Source organism: Hyla sarda, chromosome 1 (assembly GCF_029499605.1).
Source record: "Hyla sarda isolate aHylSar1 chromosome 1, aHylSar1.hap1, whole genome shotgun sequence".
Lineage (NCBI taxonomy): Eukaryota > Metazoa > Chordata > Amphibia > Anura > Hylidae > Hyla > Hyla sarda.
This window is the reverse complement of record NC_079189.1, coordinates 560,506,865-560,534,463: the sequence shown is the minus strand read 5'-3', so window position 1 is coordinate 560,534,463 and position 27,599 is coordinate 560,506,865. Positions and strand designations below refer to the sequence as shown.

The following is a 27,599-nucleotide window of genomic DNA, read 5'->3' as shown; positions in this document are numbered from 1 at the left end:
ATACACACACACAAGATGTAGGTGACGCTCTCTCTATACACACACACAAGATGTAGGTGACGCTCTCTATACACACACAAGATGTAGGTGACGCTCTCTATATACAGACACAAGATGTAGGTGACTCTCTCTATACACGCACAAGATGTAGGTGACTCTCTCTATACACGCACAAGATGTAGGTGACGCTCTCTATACACAAGATGTAGGTGACGCTCTCTATACACAATATGTAGGTGACGCTCTCTATACACAATATGTAGGTGACGCTCTCTATACACAAGATGTAGGTGACGCTCTCTATACACAATATGTAGGTGACGCTCTCTATACACAAGATGTAGGTGACGCTCTCTATACACAAGATGTAGGTGACGCTCTCTATACACAAGATGTAGGTGACGCTCTCTATACACAAGATGTAGGTGACGCTCTCTATACACAAGATGTAGGTGACGCTCTCTATACACAAGATGTAGGTGACGCTCTCTATACACAAGATGTAGGTGACGCTCTCTATACACAAGATGTAGGTGACGCTCTCTATACACAAGATGTAGGTGACGCTCTCTATACACAAGATGTAGGTGACGCTCTCTATACACAAGATGTAGGTGACGCTCTCTATACACAAGATGTAGGTGACGCTCTCTATACACAAGATGTAGGTGACGCTCTCTATACACAAGATGTAGGTGACGCTCTCTATACACAAGATGTAGGTGACGCTCTCTATACACAAGATGTAGGTGACGCTCTCTATACACAAGATGTAGGTGACGCTCTCTATACACAAGATGTAGGTGACGCTCTCTATACACAAGATGTAGGTGACGCTCTCTATACACAAGATGTAGGTGACGCTCTCTATACACAAGATGTAGGTGACGCTCTCTATACACAAGATGTAGGTGACGCTCTCTATACACAAGATGTAGGTGACGCTCTCTATACACAAGATGTAGGTGACGCTCTCTATACACAAGATGTAGGTGACGCTCTCTATACACAAGATGTAGGTGACGCTCTCTATACACAAGATGTAGGTGACGCTCTCTATACACAAGATGTAGGTGACGCTCTCTATACACAAGATGTAGGTGACGCTCTCTATACACAAGATGTAGGTGACGCTCTCTATACACAAGATGTAGGTGACGCTCTCTATACACAAGATGTAGGTGACGCTCTCTATACACAAGATGTAGGTGACGCTCTCTATACACAAGATGTAGGTGACGCTCTCTATACACAAGATGTAGGTGACGCTCTCTATATACACAAGATGTAGGTGACGCTCTCTATATACACAAGATGTAGGTGTCGCTCTCTCTACACAAGATGTAGGCGACGCTCTCTCTACACAAGATGTAGGCGACGCTCTCTCTACACAAGATGTAGGCGACGCTCTCTCTACACAAGATGTAGGCGACGCTCTCTCTACACAAGATGTAGGCGACGCTCTCTCTACACAAGATGTAGGTGACGCTCTCTCTACACAAGATGTAGGTGACGCTCTCTCTACACAAGATGTAGGTGACGCTCTCTCTATACACACACACACACACACAAGATGTAGGTGACGCTCTCTCTATACACACACACAAGATGTAGGTGACGCTCTCTCTATACACACACACACACACACACAAGATGTAGGTGACGCTCTCTCTATACACACACACACACACACAAGATGTAGGTGACGCTCTCTCTATACACACACACACAAGATGTAGGTGACGCTCTCTATACACACACAAGATGTAGGTGACGCTCTCTCTATACACACACACACACAAGATGTAGGTGACGCTCTCTCTATACACACACACACAAGATGTAGGTGACGCTCTCTCTATACACACACACACACACAAGATGTAGGTGACGCTCTCTCTATACACACACACACACACAAGATGTAGGTGACGCTCTCTTCTCTATACACACACACACACACACAAGATGTAGGTGACGCTCTCTCTATACACACACACACACAAGATGTAGGTGACGCTCTCTCTATACACACACAAGATGTAGGTGACGCTCTCTCTATACACACACAAGATGTAGGTGACGCTCTCTCTATACACACACACACACACACACACACACACAAGATGTAGGTGACGCTCTCTCTATACACACACACACACACACACACACACACAAGATGTAGGTGACGCTCTCTCTATACACACACACAAGATGTAGGTGACGCTCTCTCTATACACACACACAAGATGTAGGTGACGCTCTCTCTATACACACACACACAAGATGTAGGTGACGCTCTCTCTATACACACACACAAGATGTAGGTGACGCTCTCTCTATACACACACACAAGATGTAGGTGACGCTCTCTCTATACACACACACAAGATGTAGGTGACGCTCTCTCTATACACACACACAAGATGTAGGTGACGCTCTCTCTATACACACACACAAGATGTAGGTGACGCTCTCTCTATACACACACAAGATGTAGGTGACGCTCTCTCTATACACACACAAGATGTAGGTGACGCTCTCTATATACAGACACAAGATGTAGGTGACTCTCTCTATACACGCACAAGATGTAGGTGACTCTCTCTATACACGCACAAGATGTAGGTGACGCTCTCTATACACAAGATGTAGGTGACGCTCTCTATACACAATATGTAGGTGACGCTCTCTATACACAATATGTAGGTGACGCTCTCTATACACAAGATGTAGGTGACGCTCTCTATACACAAGATGTAGGTGACGCTCTCTATACACAAGATGTAGGTGACGCTCTCTATACACAAGATGTAGGTGACGCTCTCTATACACAAGATGTAGGTGACGCTCTCTATACACAAGATGTAGGTGACGCTCTCTATACACAAGATGTAGGTGACGCTCTCTATACACAAGATGTAGGTGACGCTCTCTATACACAAGATGTAGGTGACGCTCTCTATACACAAGATGTAGGTGACGCTCTCTATACACAAGATGTAGGTGACGCTCTCTATACACAAGATGTAGGTGACGCTCTCTATACACAAGATGTAGGTGACGCTCTCTATACACAAGATGTAGGTGACGCTCTCTATACACAAGATGTAGGTGACGCTCTCTATACACAAGATGTAGGTGACGCTCTCTATACACAAGATGTAGGTGACGCTCTCTATACACAAGATGTAGGTGACGCTCTCTATACACAAGATGTAGGTGACGCTCTCTATACACAAGATGTAGGTGACGCTCTCTATACACAAGATGTAGGTGACGCTCTATACACAAGATGTAGGTGACGCTCTCTATACACAAGATGTAGGTGACGCTCTCTATACACAAGATGTAGGTGACGCTCTCTATACACAAGATGTAGGTGACGCTCTCTATACACAAGATGTAGGTGACGCTCTCTATACACAAGATGTAGGTGACGCTCTCTATATACACAAGATGTAGGTGACGCTCTCTATATACACAAGATGTAGGTGTCGCTCTCTATATACACAAGATGTAGGTGTCGCTCTCTATATACACAAGATGTAGGTGACGCTCTCTCTATACACAAGATGTAGGTGTCGCTCTCTATATACACAAGATGTAGGTGACGCTCTCTCTATACACAAGATGTAGGTGACGCTCTCTCTATACACAAGATGTAGGTGACGCTCTCTATATACACAAGATGTAGGTGACGCTCTCTATATACACACACACACAAGATGTAGGTGACGCTCTCTATATACACACACAAGATGTAGGTGACGCTCTCTATATACACACACAAGATGTAGGTGACTCTCTATACACAAGATGTAGGTGACGCTCTATATATACACAAGATGTAGGTGACGCTCTATATATACACACAAGATGTAGGTGACGCTCTATATATACACAAGATGTAGGTGACGCTCTCTCTATACACACACACACACACAAGATGTAGGTGACGCTCTCTCTATACACACACAAGATGTAGGTGACGCTCTCTCTATACACACACAAGATGTAGGTGACGCTCTCTCTATACACACACAAGATGTAGGTGACGCTCTCTATACACACACAAGATGTAGGTGACGCTCTCTCTATACACACACAAGATGTAGGTGACGCTCTCTCTATACACACACAAGATGTAGGTGACGCTCTCTCTATACACACACAAGATGTAGGTGACGCTCTCTATACACACACAAGATGTAGGTGACGCTCTCTCTATACACACACACACACACACACACAAGATGTAGGCGACGCTCTCTCTATACACACACAAGATGTAGGCGACGCTCTCTCTATACACACACAAGATGTAGGTGACGCTCTCTCTATACACACACAAGATGTAGGTGACGCTCTCTCTATACACACACAAGATGTAGGTGACGCTCTCTCTATACACACACAAGATGTAGGTGACGCTCTCTATACACACACAAGATGTAGGTGACGCTCTCTCTATACACACACAAGATGTAGGTGACGCTCTCTCTATACACACACAAGATGTAGGTGACGCTCTCTCTATACACACACAAGATGTAGGTGACGCTCTCTCTATACACACACAAGATGTAGGTGACGCTCTCTCTATACACACACAAGATGTAGGTGACGCTCTCTATACACACACAAGATGTAGGTGACGCTCTCTCTATACACACACACACACACACACAAGATGTAGGCGACGCTCTCTCTATACACACACAAGATGTAGGTGACGCTCTCTCTATACACACACAAGATGTAGGTGACGCTCTCTCTATACACACACAAGATGTAGGTGACGCTCTCTCTATACACACAAGATGTAGGTGACGCTCTCTCTATACACACAAGATGTAGGTGACGCTCTCTCTACACACAAGATGTAGGTGACGCTCTATATATACACAAGATGTAGGTGACGCTCTATATACACAAGATGTAGGTGACGCTCTATATATACACAAGATGTAGGTGACGCTCTCTCTATACACACACACACACAAGATGTAGGTGACGCTCTCTCTATACACACACAAGATGTAGGTGACGCTCTCTATACACACACAAGATGTAGGTGACGCTCTCTCTATACACACACAAGATGTAGGTGACGCTCTCTCTATACACACACAAGATGTAGGTGACGCTCTCTCTATACACACACAAGATGTAGGTGACGCTCTCTCTATACACACACAAGATGTAGGTGACGCTCTCTCTATACACACACAAGATGTAGGTGACGCTCTCTCTATACACACACAAGATGTAGGTGACGCTCTCTCTATACACACACAAGATGTAGGCGACGCTCTCTCTATACACACACACACACAAGATGTAGGTGACGCTCTCTCTATACACACACAAGATGTAGGTGACGCTCTCTCTATACACACACAAGATGTAGGTGACGCTCTCTCTATACACACACAAGATGTAGGTGACGCTCTCTATACACACACAAGATGTAGGTGACGCTCTCTCTATACACACACACACACACACACACACAAGATGTAGGCGACGCTCTCTCTATACACACACAAGATGTAGGTGACGCTCTCTCTATACACACACACACACAAGATGTAGGTGACGCTCTCTCTATACACACACACACAAGATGTAGGTGACGCTCTCTCTATACACACACACACAAGATGTAGGTGACGCTCTCTCTATACACACACACACAAGATGTAGGTGACGCTCTCTCTATACACACACACAAGATGTAGGTGACGCTCTCTCTATACACACAAGATGTAGGTGACGCTCTCTATACACACAAGATGTAGGTGACGCTCTCTATATACGATGTAGGTGACGCTCTCTCTATATACAAGATGTAGGTGACGCTCTCTCTATATACAAGATGTAGGTGACGCTCTCTCTATATACAAGATGTAGGTGACGCTCTCTCTATATACAAGATGTAGGTGACGCTCTCTCTATATACAAGATGTAGGTGACGCTCTCTCTATATACAAGATGTAGGTGACGCTCTCTCTATATACAAGATGTAGGTGACGCTCTCTCTATACAAGATGTAGGTGACGCTCTCTCTATACACACAAGATGTAGGTGACGCTCTCTCTATATACACAAGATGTAGGTGACGCTCTCTCTATATACACAAGATGTAGGTGACGCTCTCTCTATATACACAAGATGTAGGTGACGCTCTCTCTATATACACAAGATGTAGGTGACGCTCTCTCTTTATACACAAGATGTAGGTGACGCTCTCTTTATACACAAGATGTAGGTGACGCTCTCTTTATACACAAGATGTAGGCGACGCTCTCTCTATATACACAAGATGTAGGCGACGCTCTCTCTATATACACAAGATGTAGGCGACGCTCTCTCTATATACACAAGATGTAGGCGACGCTCTCTCTATATACACAAGATGTAGGCGACGCGCTCTCTATATACACAAGATGTAGGCGACGCGCTCTCTATATACACAAGATGTAGACGACGCTCTATATACACAAGATGTAGGTGACTATATACACAAGATGTAGGTGACGCTCTATATATACACACAAGATGTAGGTGACGCTCTCTCTATACACACAAGATGTAGGTGACGCTCTCTCTATATACACAAGATGTAGGTGACGCTCTCTCTATATACAAGATGTAGGTGACTCTCTCTATATACACAAGATGTAGGTGACGCTCTCTCTATATACAAGATGTAGGTGACGCTCTCTCTATATACACAAGATGTAGGTGACGCTCTCTCTATATACACAAGATGTAGGGGACGCTCTCTCTATATACACAAGATGTAGGGGACGCTCTCTCTATATACACAAGATGTAGGCGACGCTCTCTCTATATACACAAGATGTAGGCGACGCGCTCTCTATATACACAAGATGTAGGCGACGCGCTCTCTATATACACAAGATGTAGACGACGCTCTATATACACAAGATGTAGGTGACTATATACACAAGATGTAGGTGACGCTCTATATATACACACAAGATGTAGGTGACGCTCTCTCTATACACACAAGATGTAGGTGACGCTCTCTCTATATACACAAGATGTAGGTGACGCTCTCTCTATATACAAGATGTAGGTGACTCTCTCTATATACACAAGATGTAGGTGACGCTCTCTCTATATACAAGATGTAGGTGACGCTCTCTCTATATACACAAGATGTAGGTGACGCTCTCTCTATATACACAAGATGTAGGGGACGCTCTCTCTATATACACAAGATGTAGGGGACGCCCTCTCTATAACGCACATATACACACAGCAATCAGCACCCGTTTCCTAGCGTCCATACCGCTCTCCGGTAAAGGATACCGTCCTGACTCCAATACGCCGCGGCTCCTTCCCCAGCAACATCCGCCATCTTCAAACACCCGCCACCCCCGGCGCCCCAGCAACCAAGCCCAAACCTCGCCCTCCCGTATCTAGCGCTCTCATTGGTTGCAGCTCCATCCCGCCTCTGTCCCATTGGACCACAGTTCTGGCACGTACAGGAAGAGGAACTTAGACGTTAGTGACGTCACACCCCTGGCGCAATATTTCCTGGGAGTGGTAGTTCGTTTTCACTTAATTCCATCCAGGTTGATCGTTTTCAAAACTACATTACCCAGCATGCAACGCTGAGGGAGAACTGACAAGGCGACAGCTACATCTCTTAGGGTTGTGTATCCTGGTTACGGGAGAGGAGGACTGTGGTGGGTGTGGAGAGCGGGGGTATGTATAGAACATATTAGGTGGGGATGCTCTCATACATTTAGAGTTTTCCAACCAGGGTGCCTCCAGCTGTTGGAAAACTACAACTCCCAGCATGCCCGGGCATGCTGGGAGTTGTAGTTTTCCAACAGCTGGAGGCACCTTGGTTGGGAAGCTACTTTTCTACTAATGGCTTCCTATGCTTCTCTATAGGTCCAGATGGGAGAGAACGAAGCCGTCATGGCGTCTCACATGGAGAAGTTCACCCTGGGGATAAGCAAGATTCTGGGTGCGCTGGTGTGGAGTTTGGGGGGGACACTTAGGCTTTGATGATTAGGGGTGTGGCTTGTTGTAGGGGTGTGGCTTGTTACACGGTGGAGATCTTCTTTCAGAATAGGCCCTGTATCTTATCCTTACTGTAAGGACCCTCCTATAGCTTGCACCCCAGGACCCCTTTTGTAGGCAGTTTGCCCCCCCCCCCCGTATAAAGGACCCCCCTGTATAGGACCCCTTCTGTAGGTAGTCTCCCCCTATATAGGACCCCTTCTGTAGGTAGTCTCCCCCTATATAGGACCCCTTCTGTAGGTAGTCTCCCCCCTATATAGGACCCCTTCTGTAGGTAGTCTCCCCCTATATAGGACCCCTTCTGTAGGTAGTCTCCCCCCTATATAGGACCCCTTCTGTAGGTAGTCTCCCCCCTATATAGGACCCCTTCTGTAGGTAGTCTCCCCCTATATAGGACCCCTTCTGTAGGTAGCCCCCCTATATAGGACCCCTTCTGTAGGTAGCCCCCCTTTATTGGACCCCTTCTGTAGGTAGCCCCCCTATATAGGACCCCTTCTGTAGGTAGTCTCCCCCCTATATAGGACCCCTTCTGTAGGCAGTCCCCCCTATATAGGACCCCTTCTGTAGGTACCCCCCCATGTATGTAGATTGTCCCCCAAATCCCCATGTTTGTAGTTTGCCCCCCCCCCATATAGGACCCCTTCTGTAGGTAGTCCCCCTCTATATAGGACCCCTTCTATAGGCAGTTCCCCCCTATATAGGACCCTTTCTGTAGGTAGTGTCCCCCCCCCTATATAGGACCCCTTCTGTAGGTAGTCCCCCCCTATATAGGACCCCTTCTGTAGGCAGTCCACCCTATATAGGACGCTTTCTGTAGGTAGTCGGACCCCTTCTGTAGGTAGTCCCCCCCCTATATAGGACCCCTTCTGTAGGCAGTCCACCCTATATAGGATGCTTTCTGTAGGTAGTCGGACCCCTTCTGTAGGTAGTCCCCCCCCCCCTATATAGGACCCCTTCTGTAGGCAGTCCACCCTATATAGGACCCCTTCTGTAGGCAGTCCACCCTATATAGGACGCTTTCTGTAGGTAGTCGGACCCCTTCTGTAGGTAGTCCCCCCCCCTATATAGGACCCCTTCTGTAGGCAGTCCACCCTATATAGGACCCCTTCTGTAGGCAGTCCACCCTATATAGGACCCCTTCTGTAGGCAGTCCACCCTATATAGGACCCCTTCTGTAGGTACCCCCCCCCCCCATGTATGTAGATTGTCCCCAAATCCCCATGTTTGTAGTTTGCCCCCCTATATGGTAGATAGTTTATCATACTTTTCCCACTGTATATAGGACCCTGCCTCATAGGTAGTTTGCCGATAGGTGATAATTCAGATAGGTGATAAGTGGCATATGCTTATATCCAGTGGGGGGGGGGGGGGGACTCTCCTTGAGCCAACATGTCCCCCTCTCCCCTGCCCATACACATGTACACTCAGCTAAACAAATATATACATGGAAGAAAACTGCTGCCAGACTCCTCCAAGGATTTGTGCCTGACTACTCTCTCCTGACTTCTGCCATCGGGGACAATCATGTGGCCATTATAAACATTAGGGGGGAGATTTACGAAAACCTGTCCAGAGGAAAAGTTGCCCATGGCAACCAATCAGATGGCTTTTTTTTTTCATTTTGCAGAGGCCTTGTTAAATAGGAAAGAAGCGATCTGATTGGTTGCTATGGGCAACTCAGCAACTTTTCCTCTGGACAGGTTTTCGTAAATCTCCCCCTAGATGTTCAGCTGATCCCACAGAAATCGTCAGGTTTAGTTGACTTTCATGAAATGTGTATGGCCTGGTGTTGTGTTGGTTTTTCAGAAGGCCGAACCTTTCAGTGACGGGTTGAGTTGGTCTTGTGCGCTCTGTTCATGTGACATCACTCACAGGCATAAGCAATCGATGGCAGAGCAATTCTGCTCAAAGGGCTGTTCTTGCCCACCTAGTGCTAAACACACTTAGGGGCGGAGGTGTATAGGGTTAGGGTTGGGGTTACATTTGGTTAGGGTTTGTGATTAGGGTACAGTAACCCCAAATCCTATGTACTCCTATGGTTTGTTCAACACTAGATGGGCAAGAGCAGCACTTGGTTGCTTAAAAATGTGCAACTTTTGTCATAGGTATGCTCCCAATCAATGCTTTTCACTTTTAGGTATAACTTGGTGTTCAAGCAAGATTTTCGAAATGCAACTTTTTTTTAACTAAGGCGCATATTTGACTTCAGCCGTGAAAATACTTAGTAGCTAATATATCCGCAAACCATCTAAAGCAACCACTGTGCACATTAGACAGATGATAGTTTTAGAGTCATATTTGTTTTAGCTCGTGCACCACTTTGATGTATAGTAGTCATGTATGTTCTTATTTATCAGAATCATCTCCAGGGGTGACAGAGGTAAAGATTGAGGAGATTCCCCCGGCAGAGCGCCACACGTTGGTCTCCTGGGAGCAGGTGAGTAAGATCATACGTGAGTGATAACACACTGGTTACCATGTGTCTGTGTAGCGTGGACAATTCTTAAGTCACAACTCGAGGGCTACCACTCCAGGGGCGCTCCTGCATTCAATGTATTCTTATGGGCTATAATTTGGGATCACAGTATTGGTAGTACAATGCTTCAGAATGTCCGTATGCAGCCCCCTCCATTCTATCTCTGGGTGGAGGAACATGTCCGACAGGGGCTGCTTACAGACATGTCCTCCATAATCTTTATTTTACAGTCAGTGAACTAAAAACACTCACCCGGCACCACATTGTGGAGGCTTTATGTCTATAATTTCTGCTGCTTTCCTTGTGTAGAAAAACTCCTGCACATTACCAGAAGATCTGAAGAACTTCTATCTGATGACCGATGGCTTCCACATGTCCTGGTCAGTGAAGCTGGATGGTGAGTTGTCCTGTCAGTTTGTCCTATCAGTGGTAGATGCATTGAATAAAGAATAAAGAGCAATCCTGCACTCACCGTCCAGGTACACTGTATCCGGCTCCTCTTATGGGCATAGCATCCGATGGGCAGGTGTATCCAGCGTGGGGTGCTCAGAGACGACTGCCGGCGGTTTCACGCCAAGAGATTATGCGCTTCTTCCGGTCTCCAGTAGGCCGGAAGAAGCGCATAATCTCTTTGCGTGAAACCGCCGGTGATGTAAAGTATTTTCCAATCTGTGAAAAACGCCATACGCATACGCGAGACCTAACGTACACTACGCTAATCGCGCATGTGTATGTCGTTTTCCACAGATTAACTGTTAACTTAATTTAAAAAATAAAAGTAAATGAAAATGAAAAAAGGGTATGATTTTAATTATAATGAGCCACAGAAATGAAAACTGCAATTAACCCACAGTGCAGTGTGCATATATTAACCCACAGAAGTAAAAAATACAATTAACCCACAGTGCAGTGTGCATATATTAACCCACAGAAGTAAAAAATACAATTAACCCACAGTGCAGTGTGCATATATTAACCCACAGAAGTAAAAAATACAATTAACCCACAGTGCAGTGTGCATATATTAACTCACGGAAGTAAAAAATACAATTAACCCACAGTGCAGTGTGCATATATTAACTCACGGAAGTAAAAAATACAATTAACCCACAGTGCAGTTTGAATGTGCGATATGAAAAATCCACAGGCACGCACTGCGCAGGCGCGATCCTACGCTAGAACTACTGCGCATGCGCGGCATTACGCAATTAGCGTAGTGTACGCTAATAGCGTAAACTCGCGCATGGTGTTTTTCACAGATTGGAAAATACTTTACATCACCGGCAGTTGCCTCTGAGCGCCCCACGCTGGATACACCTGCCCATTGGATGCTACACCCGTAAGAGGAGCCGGATACAGTGTACCTGGACGGTGAATGCAGGATTGCTGTTTATTCTTTATTCAATGCACATTTTGAATCTACACTTCTTTGATCCTAGCACCACCGCGGGACACAAGTTTGTATCTGTTACGCATCAAGTGTATCCTTTACTGTTCCGTGGATAATATCTTTATTTCTATACCAGTGGTGGTGCCACTCGTATTTCTTCTCTGGCATGCATTCCTATCTTAGGCTGCATTCACATCATGATTTAGTGGTACAGCATCCAGATCCGACAGGAGAATGTAAAAACAAGCTGCTGCCGCCGCCGCCGCACCCGCTTTTCCAGCAATTTCAGTCCGACAACAAAAACTGATGCAGTTCAAAAATGAGTCGACCAGAGTCACTAGCTGACTTTGTCCAGCCCATTGAAATGAATGAGGTGCAGTGCGGGCATAAATCGAGGTGTGGATGCACCCTTACAAGACTTAGCTGCAGTTTTAAAAAGCTGGTTGACAACTCCAACCTGAAGACTTAGGGCTCGTTCACACTGTGGACATTCCGCCAGCTAAATGTCCGTTTGCAGCAGGTAGGTAGGGCCGAGCGGATGTTCATCATCTCATAGATGGCAATGCAGACAGCAATGCATGTTCATTCTTTGGGGGGACATCCATTCCGCCTGGACTGCAAGTGTCGGTCTCTGCTGCAGGTGGAATTCCTCAGCATAATTCCGCCAGCTTAAAGGGGTACTCCAGTTGATTTTTTTTTTTTTTTTTAAATCAACTGGTGCCAGAAAGTTAAACAGATTTGTAAATTGATTCTATTAAAAAATCTTTACCCTTCCAGTACTTTTTAGAAGCTATATGCAAAAAAGGAAATTCTTTTCTTTTTAAATTTCTTTTTCATCTTGACCCAATGCTCTCTGCTGACACCTCTGTCCGTGTCAGGAACTGTCCAGAGCAGGAGAAAATCCCCATAGCAAACCAATGCTGCTCTGGACAGTTCCTGACACGGACAGAGGTGTCCGCAGAGAGCACTGTGGACAAGACAAAAAAAATAAAATAATTAAAAAAGAAAATAATTTCCTCTGTAGTAAACAGCTGCTAAAAAGTACTGGAAGGGTAAAGATTTTTTACTAGAAGTCATTTATAAATCTGTTTAACTTTCTGGCATCAGTTCATAAAAAAATAAAATAAACATTTTTCACCGGAGTACTCCTTTAATGTTTGCAGTGTGGGCAGGCTCTTATCCGTTCTACGATACCCCCTCCCCCCTTTTTAAGAAAGGGAAGAAAAAGAAGGATAAAATGTAGGAAAGGTAGAGAAAAAACACCCCTACCATTTATATGTCACAATCTACAGGACACATCAGTTGAATAACACAGTATAATCCATGTAAAGTTTCTTAGCAAAATAACATGGTGACCAATTCCAACATGTTTCACCTGTTTGATTTAATACAGGCTCATCAGGGAATCACCATCCACGCAATTGTTAATGCAATTGCGGAGAAACCAAGGCTTTTTTTGGTTACTAATACTGTTTCCTTTTATCTCTGACAGATAACCCCGTCCAGGTCGGCTCTATGGTAATCAATAGCATTTCCAATCTGACTCCCCTGAGAGGTTCCTCATCCTACCTGCTGCCCAACTCACCAACACTTGCAGACCTGGAGGATGACTCAGACGAGGAAGGTACAAACTATCAACCCCCCCCCCAGAGCTTTACATCGATCTTCTATAAACGGAAACCTGTCACCCTATTTATGCTGCCCAAACCACTAGTCATCTTGGCGGTCCCCAGCAGATTCTCCCTGCCCTACCAGCTTTGGTTTATAGATTAAATGGGCATGGTCAGATATAAAAAAAATTCATCTGTTTGTAAAGCATGCAAAACCAATAGGTTTTGCAATTGCTTTCATGAAAAAATTTCAGTATTTCATACCGAAGAAGCCAGTCAAAAAACTGCTTCCCTGCCTTCTGGGATACATACCAGCCTGACTGTGTCCACTCGTCATCACCTACGTCATGGACCCACTTCATGATTGACAGGTCTGCAGATCTAAAGCTGCTGTGGTCGGCTCCCTCACTGTCTGTGTGAGGACAAGGGGGGAGGGGCGGGAGTACACTGCTGCCTGTGAGCAGATAATGAAAGAAGCTGGGGACTGAAGATGGGGACTTAATGGAGGATTTTTTATTTAAAAAGTAAGTGTCCCTGGATGTGTGTGTATATATGTGTATAATATATATATATATATATATATATATATATATATATATATATATATATAATGTGTGTGGATATATATGTATGTGTGTAAATCTGTGTTGTCTAGGTAAAGTGCATGTGTATGAATAAATGAAGTCAATGTGAGTGTGTGTGTTTGTATCTAATACAGGGGAACTACAATCCTATGCCTCCAGCTGTTGCAAAACTACAACTCCCAGCATGCCTGCATAGCCAAATGATGTGTGGGCATGCTGGGAGTTGTAGTTTTGAAATATTAGGAAGAACACAGCCTGCAGCAACACTGCTGTAAATCTGAGTTTTACCAATCATATGCCTCCAGCTGATGTAAAACTACAACTCAAAGGATGTGTGGGCATGCTGGGAGCTGTAGTTTTGTAAAAGCTGTATGGGCACTGTGTGTATATAGCATAAAACAAGAAAGGAAAGGGTTACAGATGGATGCTCACTTCTGAGACCAGTGACTGAGGAGAGTGAGGGAGGAGGAGGAGGGGGAGTGGTTATCACCTGAGGAGAAGAAAGGGACCCGCCCCCCTGCTTCTGGTCGACAACATTAATGTCAGAACTAAAGCTAATTCTGAGAGAAATATAGGTCATAGACACATAAAAATTATATGTACATGATCAGGATGAGATTCTGAGCAACATATAACAGTTTTTATTTTTATTTTTTATTTTTTTTTTTGTGTATGCTTTAAAGTTGGGGGTATAGGGAGAGACCTATCGATTAAGGCCTGAGGGGTGGGGAGAAGCCACAGGGGCCACCCCAATGACTTGTGGTTCAGGCAGCATGATGGATATGACAGGTTCCCATATGTCGCACTCCAGGCATCATTAATCACGTAGCTAAGCAGTGATGCAGTATGGCACCTGGCAAGTAGAACACTAGGATATGACTTCTCATGATGTGACACTGTTCGTATGTCTCCAATTTGGATGAAGTCCTTTAGAGTTCTTGGTACCTTTGTCCCTTATGTTTCCGTATATGGGGCTGTATGAGGCTTTTTTATTTATTTTTTTTCTCCATGGTTCTCCTTTTTAGTTTTTTTTTTTTTTTTTTTTTTTTTTTTTTTTTATTGTTATTTTTGCTTTGATGGCAGTTTTTGGTCACTTTTTTATTCATTTTCTTTTCTGATATATGATGTGCCCAAAAATCTGCATTTCTGGTATTACTTACTCCTTTTACCCTGCTGGATCGTGAACACATTAACAGTTTGGACCATTACGCATGCAGTGATACCAAATATGCTTATTATTTTTAGCTTTAGTTTTTTTTCAGGGAGGGGTGTGGAAAAGAATGGTGTTTTTATTTTATCAGGGGAGGGGCTATTATATAATTAATTTTTTTTTTTCTTTTACACTTTTTAAGTTCCCATAGAGGACTATTAGATGTAATCATTAGATTACATTTAGTATAATGCTGTGCCTTTTGCATAGCATTGTACAGTGTGGTCAGTGCTGCACCGATACAGCCTGGATAAGCCAGGCTACATCAAGGAATCTGCAATCCGGGGACCATCCTTCACCATTTTAGCTCATCAGACCTCCACGATCACGTTGCGGGGGTCCGATGAGCCCCCTGAGCTAACCAGCACCTCTACTGCTTATGAAGCAAGCTGAGATACTGTGCTAGCTTAATAGTCATTTAACACTCATGGGCATACTTGTACGCCCTGGTTTGTTAAGTCCCAAGCGGTAAGGGCGGACATTTATGCCTCATGTCATCCAGGTGCAAATATGATCGTTCCCTTTAAATATTTGCTGCTTAAGCACAGAAAAGTGAGTTTCAGGAAGGTATAGGGTTTGAGGTGTCATTAACCCCTTACTAACTATAACCGTAGTAGATTCATTGACCTCTGTGATTCACTTTTTCCCACTTTTCCATGAAGAAATGGTTGTTTGCCTATACTTCGCAGTGATTTTATTCCATTGCCCCGATTGAAAAGTCATGTGTGCCCCAGCCTTATTCAAACAAATGACATCAAGTACCACCAAAACTATGATTTTACACTGTGCTGACTACCCCCAAGAGACCTGGCATGCTCCACTTCGGGTACACGTACCACATATTGAAAGCCTAGGTTGTAGACCACTACGATGTAAAAGTACATTGCAGGTCAAATGGATTTAGGGCAGAGTCTTCTTGCGTCAAATGCTCCTTCCATTCTTACCCCACACTGCTGCTGACCTTTTCAGTGTTGCCATTATTAGCCATTTATTGTGTTCTTATTCTTCTCATATCTCCTTCAAGGACTCCAAGAAAAGCCACACTTTGATTCCAGGAATGTGATTTTTGAACTGGATCCATGCAATGGAATCGGGAAAGTTTGTCTTGTTTACAAGAAACATAAACCAGGTTGGCTGACGCTTCATATTGGGGGTTACATAACAAAGAACCTGATACCCATGGGGCTCGAATGAATTGTTTTGTCTTTAGAACAGGGTTTCCCAACGAGTGTGCCTTCAGCTGTTGCAAAACGACAACTCTCAGCATGCCTGGACAGCCTTTGGCTGTCTGGGCATGCTGAGAGTTGTAGTTTTGCAATAGCTGGATTCTTCCTGGTTGAGAAACGCTGATCTATATGACTGCTTGTGTCATTTCAGCCAAGTAGGTTGTGAAGAGCATCAATCAGATATTTATCCCTGAAACCAATCTAACTACAAAACTACAATTCCCAGCATGCCTGGACAGCCAAAATGCTGGGAGTTGCAGCTGTGCAACAACTGGAGGCACCCTGGTTGTGAAACACTGCCCTGAGGAATCCCTAATATAAGCCTTCAGCTGTTAGGGCATGCTGGGAGTTGTAGTTTTGCTACAGCAGAAGACACCCTGGTTAAAAAACACTGCCCTGAGCAATCATTTATGTAAGCAAATGGCTGTCCGGGCATGTTGGGAGTTGTAGTTTTGCAACAGCTAGAGGCATACTGGTTAGGAAACTCTGCTCCAACCCATTGCTCTCCAGGCATGCTGGGAGTTGCAGTTTTTGGAAAACACTGTCCTAGTCAGTTATTTGTGCTGGGGATACATTTAAAGGGGTACTCCACTCCCCAGCGTCTGGAAGTTTATTGTTCTGAACGCTGCGTGCGGGCTTCCGTGTTCAGGGCCGCCCCTCGTGACGTCACGCCCGCCTCCTCAACGAAAGTCTATGGGAAGCAGGCGCGACGGCAGGGGCGGGCGTGACGTCACGAGGGGCAGCCCTGAATACGGAAGCCCGCACGCAGCGTTTGGAACAATAAACTTCCAGACGCTGGGGAGTGGAGCTTCCGAAGCAGGGCAGCGGAGTACCCCTTTAAATCCACACGTGTAGACTGTAGACATCCATATCAGGACATGCAGAAAGGGAAGGGTCCAGCTCCCAGTGGAAAAGGTCCGATAAAACTTAGTGTTTAATTCTACATATTAAAAATAGGATCTTTCAGTAAAAAAACGGAAAGTGACACGTCGCTCTAAAACATAGGAGTGAAGCACCAACGCGTTTCGAGCCTAAGCTCTTAATCATGGCAAAGATACCAAGTAACAAGGGAGCTTATATACCAACGTACATGTGGAAAACACGCATTGTTGTAAGTCCACTTCCTGGCTTCCCAAAACAAGACGTGAACTCCAGATCACAGGTGATGGTAATTCTGAATGTTACAGAGTTGCACCCAAAGACACTTCCTGGAGAAAAGCAATAAGGGCTGTGCGTGCAGTATTCCTGTGTCGCTCCCTTATCGCATAGTGTGAATTTTGGTCTGTGGTTTTGTAATTTATGTAGATCTGGTACAATTCATAATACATATATCACAAGCAGTAATACAATGCTTGCGTTGAATGGCGGATCTCCATTAAATATGATCTCAAACAACTTAAGTGTCAGAGGCATACATTAAACCAGATCACATGGTGGTGGTAACTTCAAACATTGCAGGGTTGTACCCACCACCCATTCCTAGAGCAAAAGGAAAAAAGGGCAGTGCGTGCAATTCCTTGTATCGCTTAAATGCCGCATAGAATGAATTGTGATCTGCGATATATTATGAACATAAATACAATATGATTATTAGTAAATCTCCGCATTGCTCTCTGTAGCCGGTAACTTCTATTAATGAGAGTCCTAGTAATCCTGTTTATGATAGCACTATTGTGATGTTAAGTTCTGTATTATTTGGACCTAAATGTGTTTTATTCCATCAGACGAGAAGCCTTCTGAACCTACAATCTGGTTTCTGGACCGTGCTCTCTACTGGCATTTCCTTACAGACACATTTACAGCTTATTACCGGATACTTCTGTGTCACCTGGGACTACCACAGTGGCAGTACTCCTTCACCAGCTATGGGCTGAGTCCACAGGCCAAGGTCTGTAATCACTGCTCATATCACTGTGTAGTTATTTTGTTTAAACCCCTTAAAGGGGTGCTCCACTGTTCAGCGTTGGAACAAACTGTTCCGAGCACTGGAGCCGACTCCAGGAGCTTGTGACATCATAGCCCCGCCCCCTCGTGCCATCACGTCCCCTCCCATAGACTTGCATTGAGGGGGTGGGGCGGGACATCACGAGGGGGCAGGGCTATGATGTCACAAGCTCCCGGCTCCAGCGTTTGGAACAGTTTGTTCCAAATGCTGAGCAGCGGAGTACCCCTTTTAAGGACGGACCCATTTTTACCTAAATGACCAGGCACTTTTTTATTTTATTTTTTATTTAACCTGTGTCTCTTTAACCCCTTAAGGACCAAGTCCATTTTGACCTTAAGGACCAGGCCAATTTTATTTTAGCGTTTTCGTTTTTTTCCTCCTCTCCTTCTAAAATCCATAACTCTTTTATATTTTCATCTACAGACCCATATAAGGGCTTGTTTTTTGCGTGACCAAATGTACTTTGTAATAAAACCCCTCATTTTACCATAAAATGTACGGCGAACCCAAAAAAAAATTTTTTTTAGGGAGGAAATTTTAATGAAAACCCCAATTTTGCACATTTTGGAGGCTTTCGTTTTCACACTGTACAATTTACCACAAAAATGAAATGTGTTCTTTATTCTGTGGGTAAATACGATTATAATGATACCCATGGCTAAATACTTTTATATTTTTGTACCGCTTTAAAAAAATCTAAAACTTTTTGTACAAAATTAGTAATCTAAAATCGCCCTATTTTGACCACCATTAACTTTTTCATTTTTCTGTATATAGGGCGGTATGAGGGCTCATTGTTTGCGCCGTCATGTGTACTTTTTATCGATACCCCATTTGCATATATAAAATATTAGATCATTTTTTATGATTTTTTTGGGAATGAAATGTGACACAAAAAGCAGCATTTTTGGACAATTTTTCTATTTTGTACGTTTACACCGTTCATCGTACGGGATCATTAACATAATATTTTGATAGTTCGGACATTTACGCGTGCAGCGATACCAAATATGTTTATAAAAAAAAATCTTTACGCTTTTTGGGGTAATATGGGAAAAACGTACAATTTTCTTTTTTAATGGGGGAGGGGATTTTTTAATTTTTCAACTTTTTTTTTTTTTACACTTATGTCCCCATAGGGGACTATCTATAGCAATCATTTGATTGCTAAAACTGTTCAGCGCTATGCATTGGACATAGCACTGATCAGTATTTTCGGCTATCTTCTGCTCTGGTCTGCTCGATCTCAGACCAGAGCAGGAGACACCGGGAGACAGACTGAGGCAGGTGAGGGGACCTCCGTCCGCCATTACAGATGATCGGATCACTGCGACAGCGATGTGGGCGGTCCGATCATCTATTTTAATGTGCGCATTGCCGCAGATGCCGTGATCTGTACTGATCACGGCATCTGAGGGGTTAATGGCGGACATCCGCGATCAGATGTCAGCCATTACTGGCCATGTATGACGTGAGCCCCGCCTCGATGCTCGCGGTCATACACAGGACGTAAATGTACGTCCTGGTGTGCGAAGTACCGCCAAACCAGGACGTACATTTACGTCCATTGTCGTTAAGGGGTTAAATGGTAATAACTTTAGAATAATATTGTGAAAAACTGGAAAATTTCTGGCATTTTTGTTTTTTATTTATGGTGTTCACTGTGCGGTAAAAGTGTTGTTACATTAATTCTGTGGGTCGGTATGATTATGGTGATACCAAGTTTATATGGCTTTTTTATGTTCTTTTCCCGAGTACATTTTTTTTTTTTCCCCTTTTTTTGTGTTATCATGTTCCGACAGCCGTAACTTTTTTTTCCGTCTGAAGTCGTTGAATGAGGGCTTTTTTATTTCTTTATTTTTTGTTATAGCGTTCACCGTGTGGGATCATTTACATTATAGCTTTATAGTACACGTCATTACGGACTTGGCAATACCTAGTATGTATACGATTTGTGTTTTTTTTATGATAATACATGGCTTTTATTGGGAAAGGGGCATTTTTTAAATTAATTCTTTTATACTTAACCACTTAAGAACCCAGGGCATACCTGTACGCCCGTGGGAAATCCTGTCCCCGCCGCTCGCTGAGCGGGACCGGACCGGGATGCCTGCTGAAATTGTTTAGCAGGCCACCCCGTGCAAACCCCTATGGGGTCCTGAGACCCCCTCCCCCCCCACGTCGGTGATTGTCGGTCAATTCAGACCAGCGATTAGCTGCGATTCCAGGTCAATCGGGTCTCCGGTGACCCAGAAAAAAAGGTTAATAGGTGGCGTCCAAGATGCCACCTATCACCCTTTACCAGCAGGAGTGAGTTGGCACGGGTGCCACCTTACGATCGCCTGATCTGGACGACCAATCAATCACCGAGCCTGCTGGGAGGTGATCGGGCAAGTCGGGGGTCCCTTACCTGTCCATCAGGGCAGGCGGGGGTTAGGGATCGAGCGATTATCGGTATGGACGATATTATCGGCCGATAATCACGATTTTGGGCATTATCGGTATCGGCAATTACCTTGCCGATAATGCCCCGCACCACCCCCACCGCACCGCGGCGGCCCCCGACCCACCGCACCGCGTCGCACCCCCCACTGTAGTGCTGGGCGGTATACCGTTATGAACTGGATACCGTTTTTTTTTTTCTCCCACAGTATGGATTTTTGCCCATACCGCTATACCGGTCGGGCCCCTCCCCCACCCTCCGAGTCAATAAAAAAAAATTAAACTTACCCGTAATGGGGGTGGTCCGGGCCATCCATCCTTCGTGTAGTGTCCGGCAGCATTCTGGGTGGAGGGTGAACCGGTCCGGGCTGTCCTTCTCCGGGGGTCCTCTTCTCCACTCCGGACAGGCTCCGGCCTAGTACGCTGCATAGACGCCGCTACGCCGTGACGTCAGGTGCGTCGCTGCGCAGCGGCGTCTATGCAGCCTTACTAGGTCGAAGCCTGCCCGGAGTGGAGATGAGGACCCCCGGAGAAGAAGGACAGCACGGACCGGTTCACCCTCCACCCGGAATGCCGCCGGACACTACAGGAAGGATGGATGGCCCGGACCACCCTCCCCGGACGGTCCCTGCAGCAACTGGGAAGGTGAGTCGGTTCTGGGAAGGACAGGGGTCTGTATAATGTACTATACCTACAGTAGGCCCTCCAGCTGTTGAGGCCCTCCAGCTGTTGCAAAACTACAACTCCCAGCGTGCCCGGACAGCCAACGGCTGTCCGTGCATGCTGGGAGTAGTAGTTTTGCAACAGCTGGAGGTACCCCTAGGCGAGACGTGGCGTGGCGGGGGGGGGGGGGGGGAGCGGTGGCGGTGATAGGTCTCAGGACCCCCGGACAGGCAGGGGGAGAGAAGCGGGTGGCGGCGGCAGCCTATGGCACCGCAAAAGCCACTGCAGTGCATTGATTTAAAGCGCCCGCTTTAAATCAATGATCTGCAGCGGTGTCGCGGGGGGATAAATAGCCGATAACTTATACCGGAATATCGGTATAAGCTATCGGCCCTAACCTCCACCGATAATCGGTATCGGCCCTAAAAAAACGATATCGGTCGATCCCTAGCGGGGGTCCCTGGCATCGAAGTGAATGGTCCCTGGAGTCGTCGGCAGAGGACTGAGGGCGGCGGCCGCAGGGTCCTCTGTGGTGGCGGCAGGATACAGCAGGAGGTGAGTTGTTCACCTCCTGCTGTTGGTAAGCAACAACTCCCATTATGCACTGCCAAAGGGCATGCTGGGATTTGTAGTTTTTCAACAGCTGGTGGCAAAACTACAACTCCCAGCATGCCTTTGGCTGTTTGAGCATGCTGGGACTTGTAGATATGCAACAGCTGGAGGCACATTTTTTCTATGAAAGTGTGCCTCCAGTTGTTGCATAACTGCAACTCGCAGCATGCACGGACAGCCAATGGGCATGCTGGGAGATGTTATAGTGTGCCTCCAGCTGTTGCATAACTACAGCTCCCAACATGCTCTTCGGCTGGGAATGCATGCTGAGAGTTGTAGTTTTGCAACAGCTGAAGGCACGCTGGTTGTAAAATACAGAGTTTGTTACCAAACTCAGTGTTTCGCAACCAGTGTGCCTCCAGCTGTTGCGAACTACAACTCCCAGCATGCACTGACAGACCGTACATGTTGGGAGTTGTAGTTTAGTAACAAACTCTGTGTTTTGCTCCTGCTGTTGCTGCAACTGCAACTCCCAGCATGCACGGACAGCTAAAGGGCATGCTGAAAGTTGTACTTTTGCCTCTCCTCCGTACAGGGTACATTCACACGGGTGGGGGTTTACAGTGAGTTTCCCACTGCAAGTTTCACCTGTGGCAAATTTTCTGCTGCAGCTCAAACTCCCAGCAGGAAACTCGCTGTAAACCCCCGCCTATGTGAATGTACCGTAAAACACTACACTACACAAAATAAAAAGTGTCTCATACGGCACTGTTTCCAAAACGGAGCCTCCAGCTGTTGCAAAACAACAACTCCCAGTAACAGCTGGAGGCACCCTGTTTGGGAAACACTGCCGTAGGGTAATTTTAAAGTACGTCCCTATGCAAATACCTAATTTAGGCCCCAAATGCGCATGGTGCTCTCTCACTTTGGAGCCCTATCATATTTTAAGGCAACAGTTTAGGGCCACATATGGGGTATTTCAGTACTCGGGAGAAATTGCCTAACACGTTTTGGGGGGCTTTTTCTCCTTTTACCCATTATGAAAAGGTAGGGATCTACACTAGGATGTTTTTCACAAGAGGTATGTTTTTCACAAGAGGTAAAAGGAAAAAACAAAAGACCCTCAAAATTTGTAACCCAATTTCTCCTGAGTATGGAAATACCCCATATGTGGATGTAAAATGCTCGGACGCACAACAAAGTTCAGGAGTTAGAGCGCCCTATGTACATTTGAGGTGGCTGATTTTACAGCGGTTCTGAAAAAAATAAATACCCACGTGTGACCCTATTTTTGGAAACTACATCCCTCACGGAACGTAACAAGGAGTATAGTGAGCCTTAACACCCCACAGGTGTTTGACGAATTTTCGTAAAATTTGAATGTGAAAATGCTGGTGTTACCCTACATGTGTCATTTTCTCAAGGGAAAATAGCAAAAAAAAAATCCCCCCAAAATTTTTAGCCCCATTTCTTCTGAGTGTGAAAATACCCCATATGTGGATGTAAAGTGCTCTGCGGGCGAACTACAATGCTCAGAAGAGAAGGAACTTCATTGGGCTTTTGGAGAGAAAATGTGTCTGAAATTGAAGGCCATGTGTGTTTACAAAGCTCCCATGGTGCCAGAATAGTGGACCCCCCCTCCACATGTGACCCCATTTTTGAAACTACACCCCTCACAGAATGTAATAGGGGGTACAGTAAACATTTACACCCCACAGGTGTCTGACAAAATTTTTGTAACAGTGGCCTGTGAAAATGAAAAATAAAATTTTTCATTTGCACAGCCCACTGTTCCAAAGATCTGTCAAACGTGAGGTGTGTAAATGCTTACTTCACCCCTTATTAAATTCTGTGAGGGGTGTAGTTTCCAAAATGGGGTCACATGTGGGGGGGGGGGTCCACTATTCTGGCACCACGGGGGCTTTGTAAACGCACATGGCCCCCGACCTCCATTCCAAACAAATTCTCTCTCCAAAAGCTCAATGGCACTCCTTCCTCCCAGGAGTGTAGTTTCCAAAATAGTGTGCCTTGAAAGGTGTTTATTTTAATAAAATTTTTTATTTTTTTTTACTCTTCTGCAAAATTTGCTTTCAAAATGCTCATTGGCACTCCTTCTCTTCTGAGGATTGTAGTCCTCCTGCAGAGCACTTTACGTCCACACATGGGGTATTTCCATACTCAGAAGAAATGGGATTACAGATTTTGGGGGGGCATTTTCTCCTATTACCTCTTGTAAAAATGGAAAATTTGGGGGGAAAAAAATGCATTTTAGTGTAAAAAATTATTTCATTTACACGTCCGACTTTACCGAAAAGTCGTCCAACACCTGTGGGGTGTTAAGGCTCACTGGACCCCTTGTTACGTGTCTTTAGGGGTGTAGTTTCCCATATAGTGTGCCATGTGTTTTTTTTTTTTTTTTTTTTTTGCTTTTCTGGCACCATAGGGGCTACCTAAATGTGACATGCCCCCCAAAAACCATTTCAGCAAAATTCACTCTCCAAAATCCCATTGTCGCTCCTTCTCTTCTGAGCCCTCTAGTGCACCCACAGAGCACTTTACATCCACATATGATGTATTTCCTTACTCGAGAGAAATTGGGTTACAAATTTTGGGGGTCTCTTTCTCCTTTTACCCCATGTAAAATTTGAAAAACTTGGTCTACAAGAAAATTCAAGTGTAAAAAATGAAGATTTTGAATTTTCTCCTTCACTTTGATGCAATTCCTGAGAAACACCTAAAGGGTTAAAAAAAACTTTCTGAATGTCATTTTGTATACTTTGAGGGGTGCAGTTTTTGTAATGGGGCCATTTATGGGTAGTTCTAATATCCACTTCAAAACTGAACTAGTCCCTGAAGAATTGCTGCTGAACTTTGAAGCCCTCTGATGTCTTCCAAAACATGTCAACTTTATGATGCAAACATAAAATAGACATATTGGCCCAGATTTATCAAACTGTGTGCGAGAAAAAAAATGGAGAGATTTTCCCACAGCAACCAATCACAGCTCAGCTAACAAGCTCTGGTAAAGTGAAACCTAAGCTGTAATTGGCTGCTGTGGGAAATCATTAAATTTTTTCTCTCACAAAGTTTGATAAATCTGGGTCATTGTGTATTTGAATCAATATTTAATTTATTTGAGATATCCATTTTCCTTTATAAGCAGAGAGTTTCAAAGTAAAAAATTATCACATTTTTCATAAAATTTTGGAATTTTCCACCAATAAATGAGGCAAGTATTGACCAAAATTTACCACTGACATAAAGTAGAATATGTCACGAGAAAAAAGTCTCTGAATCAGAATGAAAAGTAAAAGCATTCCAGAGTTATTAATGCTTAAAATGACAGTGTTCAGATGTGCAAAAAATGATCTGCTCCTTAAGGTGAACATGGGCATGGTCCTTAAGGGTTAATACTTATTTGAACTTATTTATTTATTTTTTTAACTTTTTACAGGTTATCAGTATAGCCTGATCGCCTGCAGCCTGTGCAATCCTGTGGCTGGATCTCACAGGCTTCTGTAGCTGGCAGACAGGAGGTCATCATGCGAACTCCTGCTGCCATAGCAACAGTGACCCACCATCGTATCGCGGCACCACCATTGGGGAACGGGGGGAGCACCCTCCCCTTGTCAACACCATAGATGCCTTGATCAGGATTAATCACTGCATCTATGGGGTTAATGCTTTCGGGACCAGTGCGATCGTGGCCCCGGCAGCTGCGGCGGGGTACCTGGCCGTGATTGACAGCCGGGTTCTGCCGGCGATCTCCTGAACTGCCCGCGGCAGCGCAGGAGATCGCGGGGACGTATGCATCTGTCCCAGAGTGCATAGGTCCCATAGCAGGAAGGGGTTAAAGGCTTTGAACACTGTGTACAATTTACTATACTACATGAATTTAGTCACTTGCATTGCATGCATTACTATACTTTTCCTGTACTGATCCTGAGTTATATCCTGTATTGCACTCCAGAGCTGTACTCACTATTCTGCTGGAGGGGTCACTGTGTACATACATTACATTACTTATCCTGAGTTATATCCTGTATTATACTCCAGAGCTGTACTCACTATTCTGCTGGTGAGGTCACTGTGTACATACATACATACATACATACATAACATTACTTACCCTGTACTGATCCTGAGTTATATCCTGTATTATACTCCAGAGCTGTACTCACTATTCTGCTGGTGGGGTCACTGTGTACATACATTACATTACTTATCCTGTAGTGATCCTGAGTTATATCCTGTATTATACTCCAGAGCTGTACTCACTATTCTGCTGGTGAGGTCACTGTGTACATACATACATACATACATACATAACATTACTTACCCTGTACTGATCCTGAGTTATATCCTGTATTATACTCCAGAGCTGTACTCACTATTCTGCTGGTGGGGTCACTGTGTACATACATTACATTACTTATCCTGTACTGATCCTGAGTTATATCCTGTATTATACTACAGAGCTGTACTCACTATTCTGCTGGTGAGGTCACTGTGTACATATATTACATTACTTATCCTGTACTGATCCTGAGTTATATCCTGTATTACACTCCAGAGCGGCACTCACTATTCTGCTGGTGGGGTCACTGTATACATACATATATACTAACCTGTGCGTTCTTCTGACAGCAATGGATGAACATGTACAAACCCATCACCTTCAGCCCGCTGCAGCTGTCCGAGGATCCAGAGTCTTTCATCAACAAACTGGACCCAAACAAGATTTTCAAGGGCAAAAACAAAACCCCCATAATCAAGAAGAAACTCCCGGGACCACCCGCAGGCTACCAGAAGAACCCCCCTCCTTCCTCCAAAAAACCTGAGCAGCCTGGTGTGCCACGGAAGTGACTGCATCTTTTATCTTCTATTCCTATCATATTTATTTATAAACATGGACAAACATTGTGCCTATTGGATGTAAATTGTAGCTTTTTTTTTTAATTAATTAATTTATTTTAAGACACCCTAAAATAAATGCAGCTTTTCATTCTGTGCCTAGGATCAGATGATAGCATGGAATGTATAGGCCAGTGCTGTCCCTACCAGGGTTCCTCCAGCTGTTGCAAAAGTACAACTCCCAGCATGCCCGGACATTGGCTGTCTGGGCATGCTGAGAGTTTTAGCTTTGTAACAGCTGGAGGCACCCTGGTTGGGAAACACTGGTAAAGATACCTGATTTATACATTGCTCAGCCTCCTGACCAAAATTGTGTAGGTTTCCCATCTGTCACCAAAACAGCTCTGACCAATGGAGGCCTGCACTCCCCAAAACCTGTGAAGGTTCTTGTACTTTCTGCACCAAGATGTCAGCAGCCGATCCTGAAAGTTGTGAGATGCGGCCTCTGTGGATTGGACTTGTTTCTCCAGTACATACCACAGATGATCAATTAGATTGAGATCTGGGTAATATGGAGGCC

General features: G+C 44.8%; 2 protein-coding genes across 5 annotated transcripts in view; one reads left to right on the top strand and one right to left on the bottom strand.

Moving 5' to 3' along the window:
• KIAA1328 (KIAA1328 ortholog) overlaps window positions 1–7,498 on the bottom strand; it is a 154,622-nt gene extending 147,124 nt beyond the window's left edge. For 2 of the 4 annotated variants that reach the window (XM_056542776.1, XM_056542762.1), the window contains exon 1: window positions 7,347–7,498. In XM_056542776.1, coding sequence (XP_056398751.1) covers window positions 7,347–7,498 — 152 coding nt within the window. Of the gene's footprint in view, window positions 1–7,324 lie in introns of all 4 variants that reach the window. The other 2 variants (XM_056542771.1, XM_056542782.1) reach the window with 2 other exon arrangements.
• Window positions 7,499–7,606: 108 nt separating this feature from the next.
• Window positions 7,607–27,192, top strand: TPGS2 (tubulin polyglutamylase complex subunit 2). Its single transcript, XM_056542791.1, has 8 exons — window positions 7,607–7,743; window positions 7,936–8,011; window positions 10,425–10,504; window positions 10,853–10,940; window positions 13,426–13,557; window positions 16,362–16,466; window positions 18,288–18,451; window positions 26,813–27,192. The coding sequence occupies exons 2-8, from the start codon at window positions 7,942–7,944 to the stop codon at window positions 27,029–27,031; spliced, it is 858 nt and encodes a 285-aa protein (XP_056398766.1). The 5' UTR covers window positions 7,607–7,743; window positions 7,936–7,941; the 3' UTR covers window positions 27,032–27,192.
• Window positions 27,193–27,599: the final 407 nt, after the last annotated feature.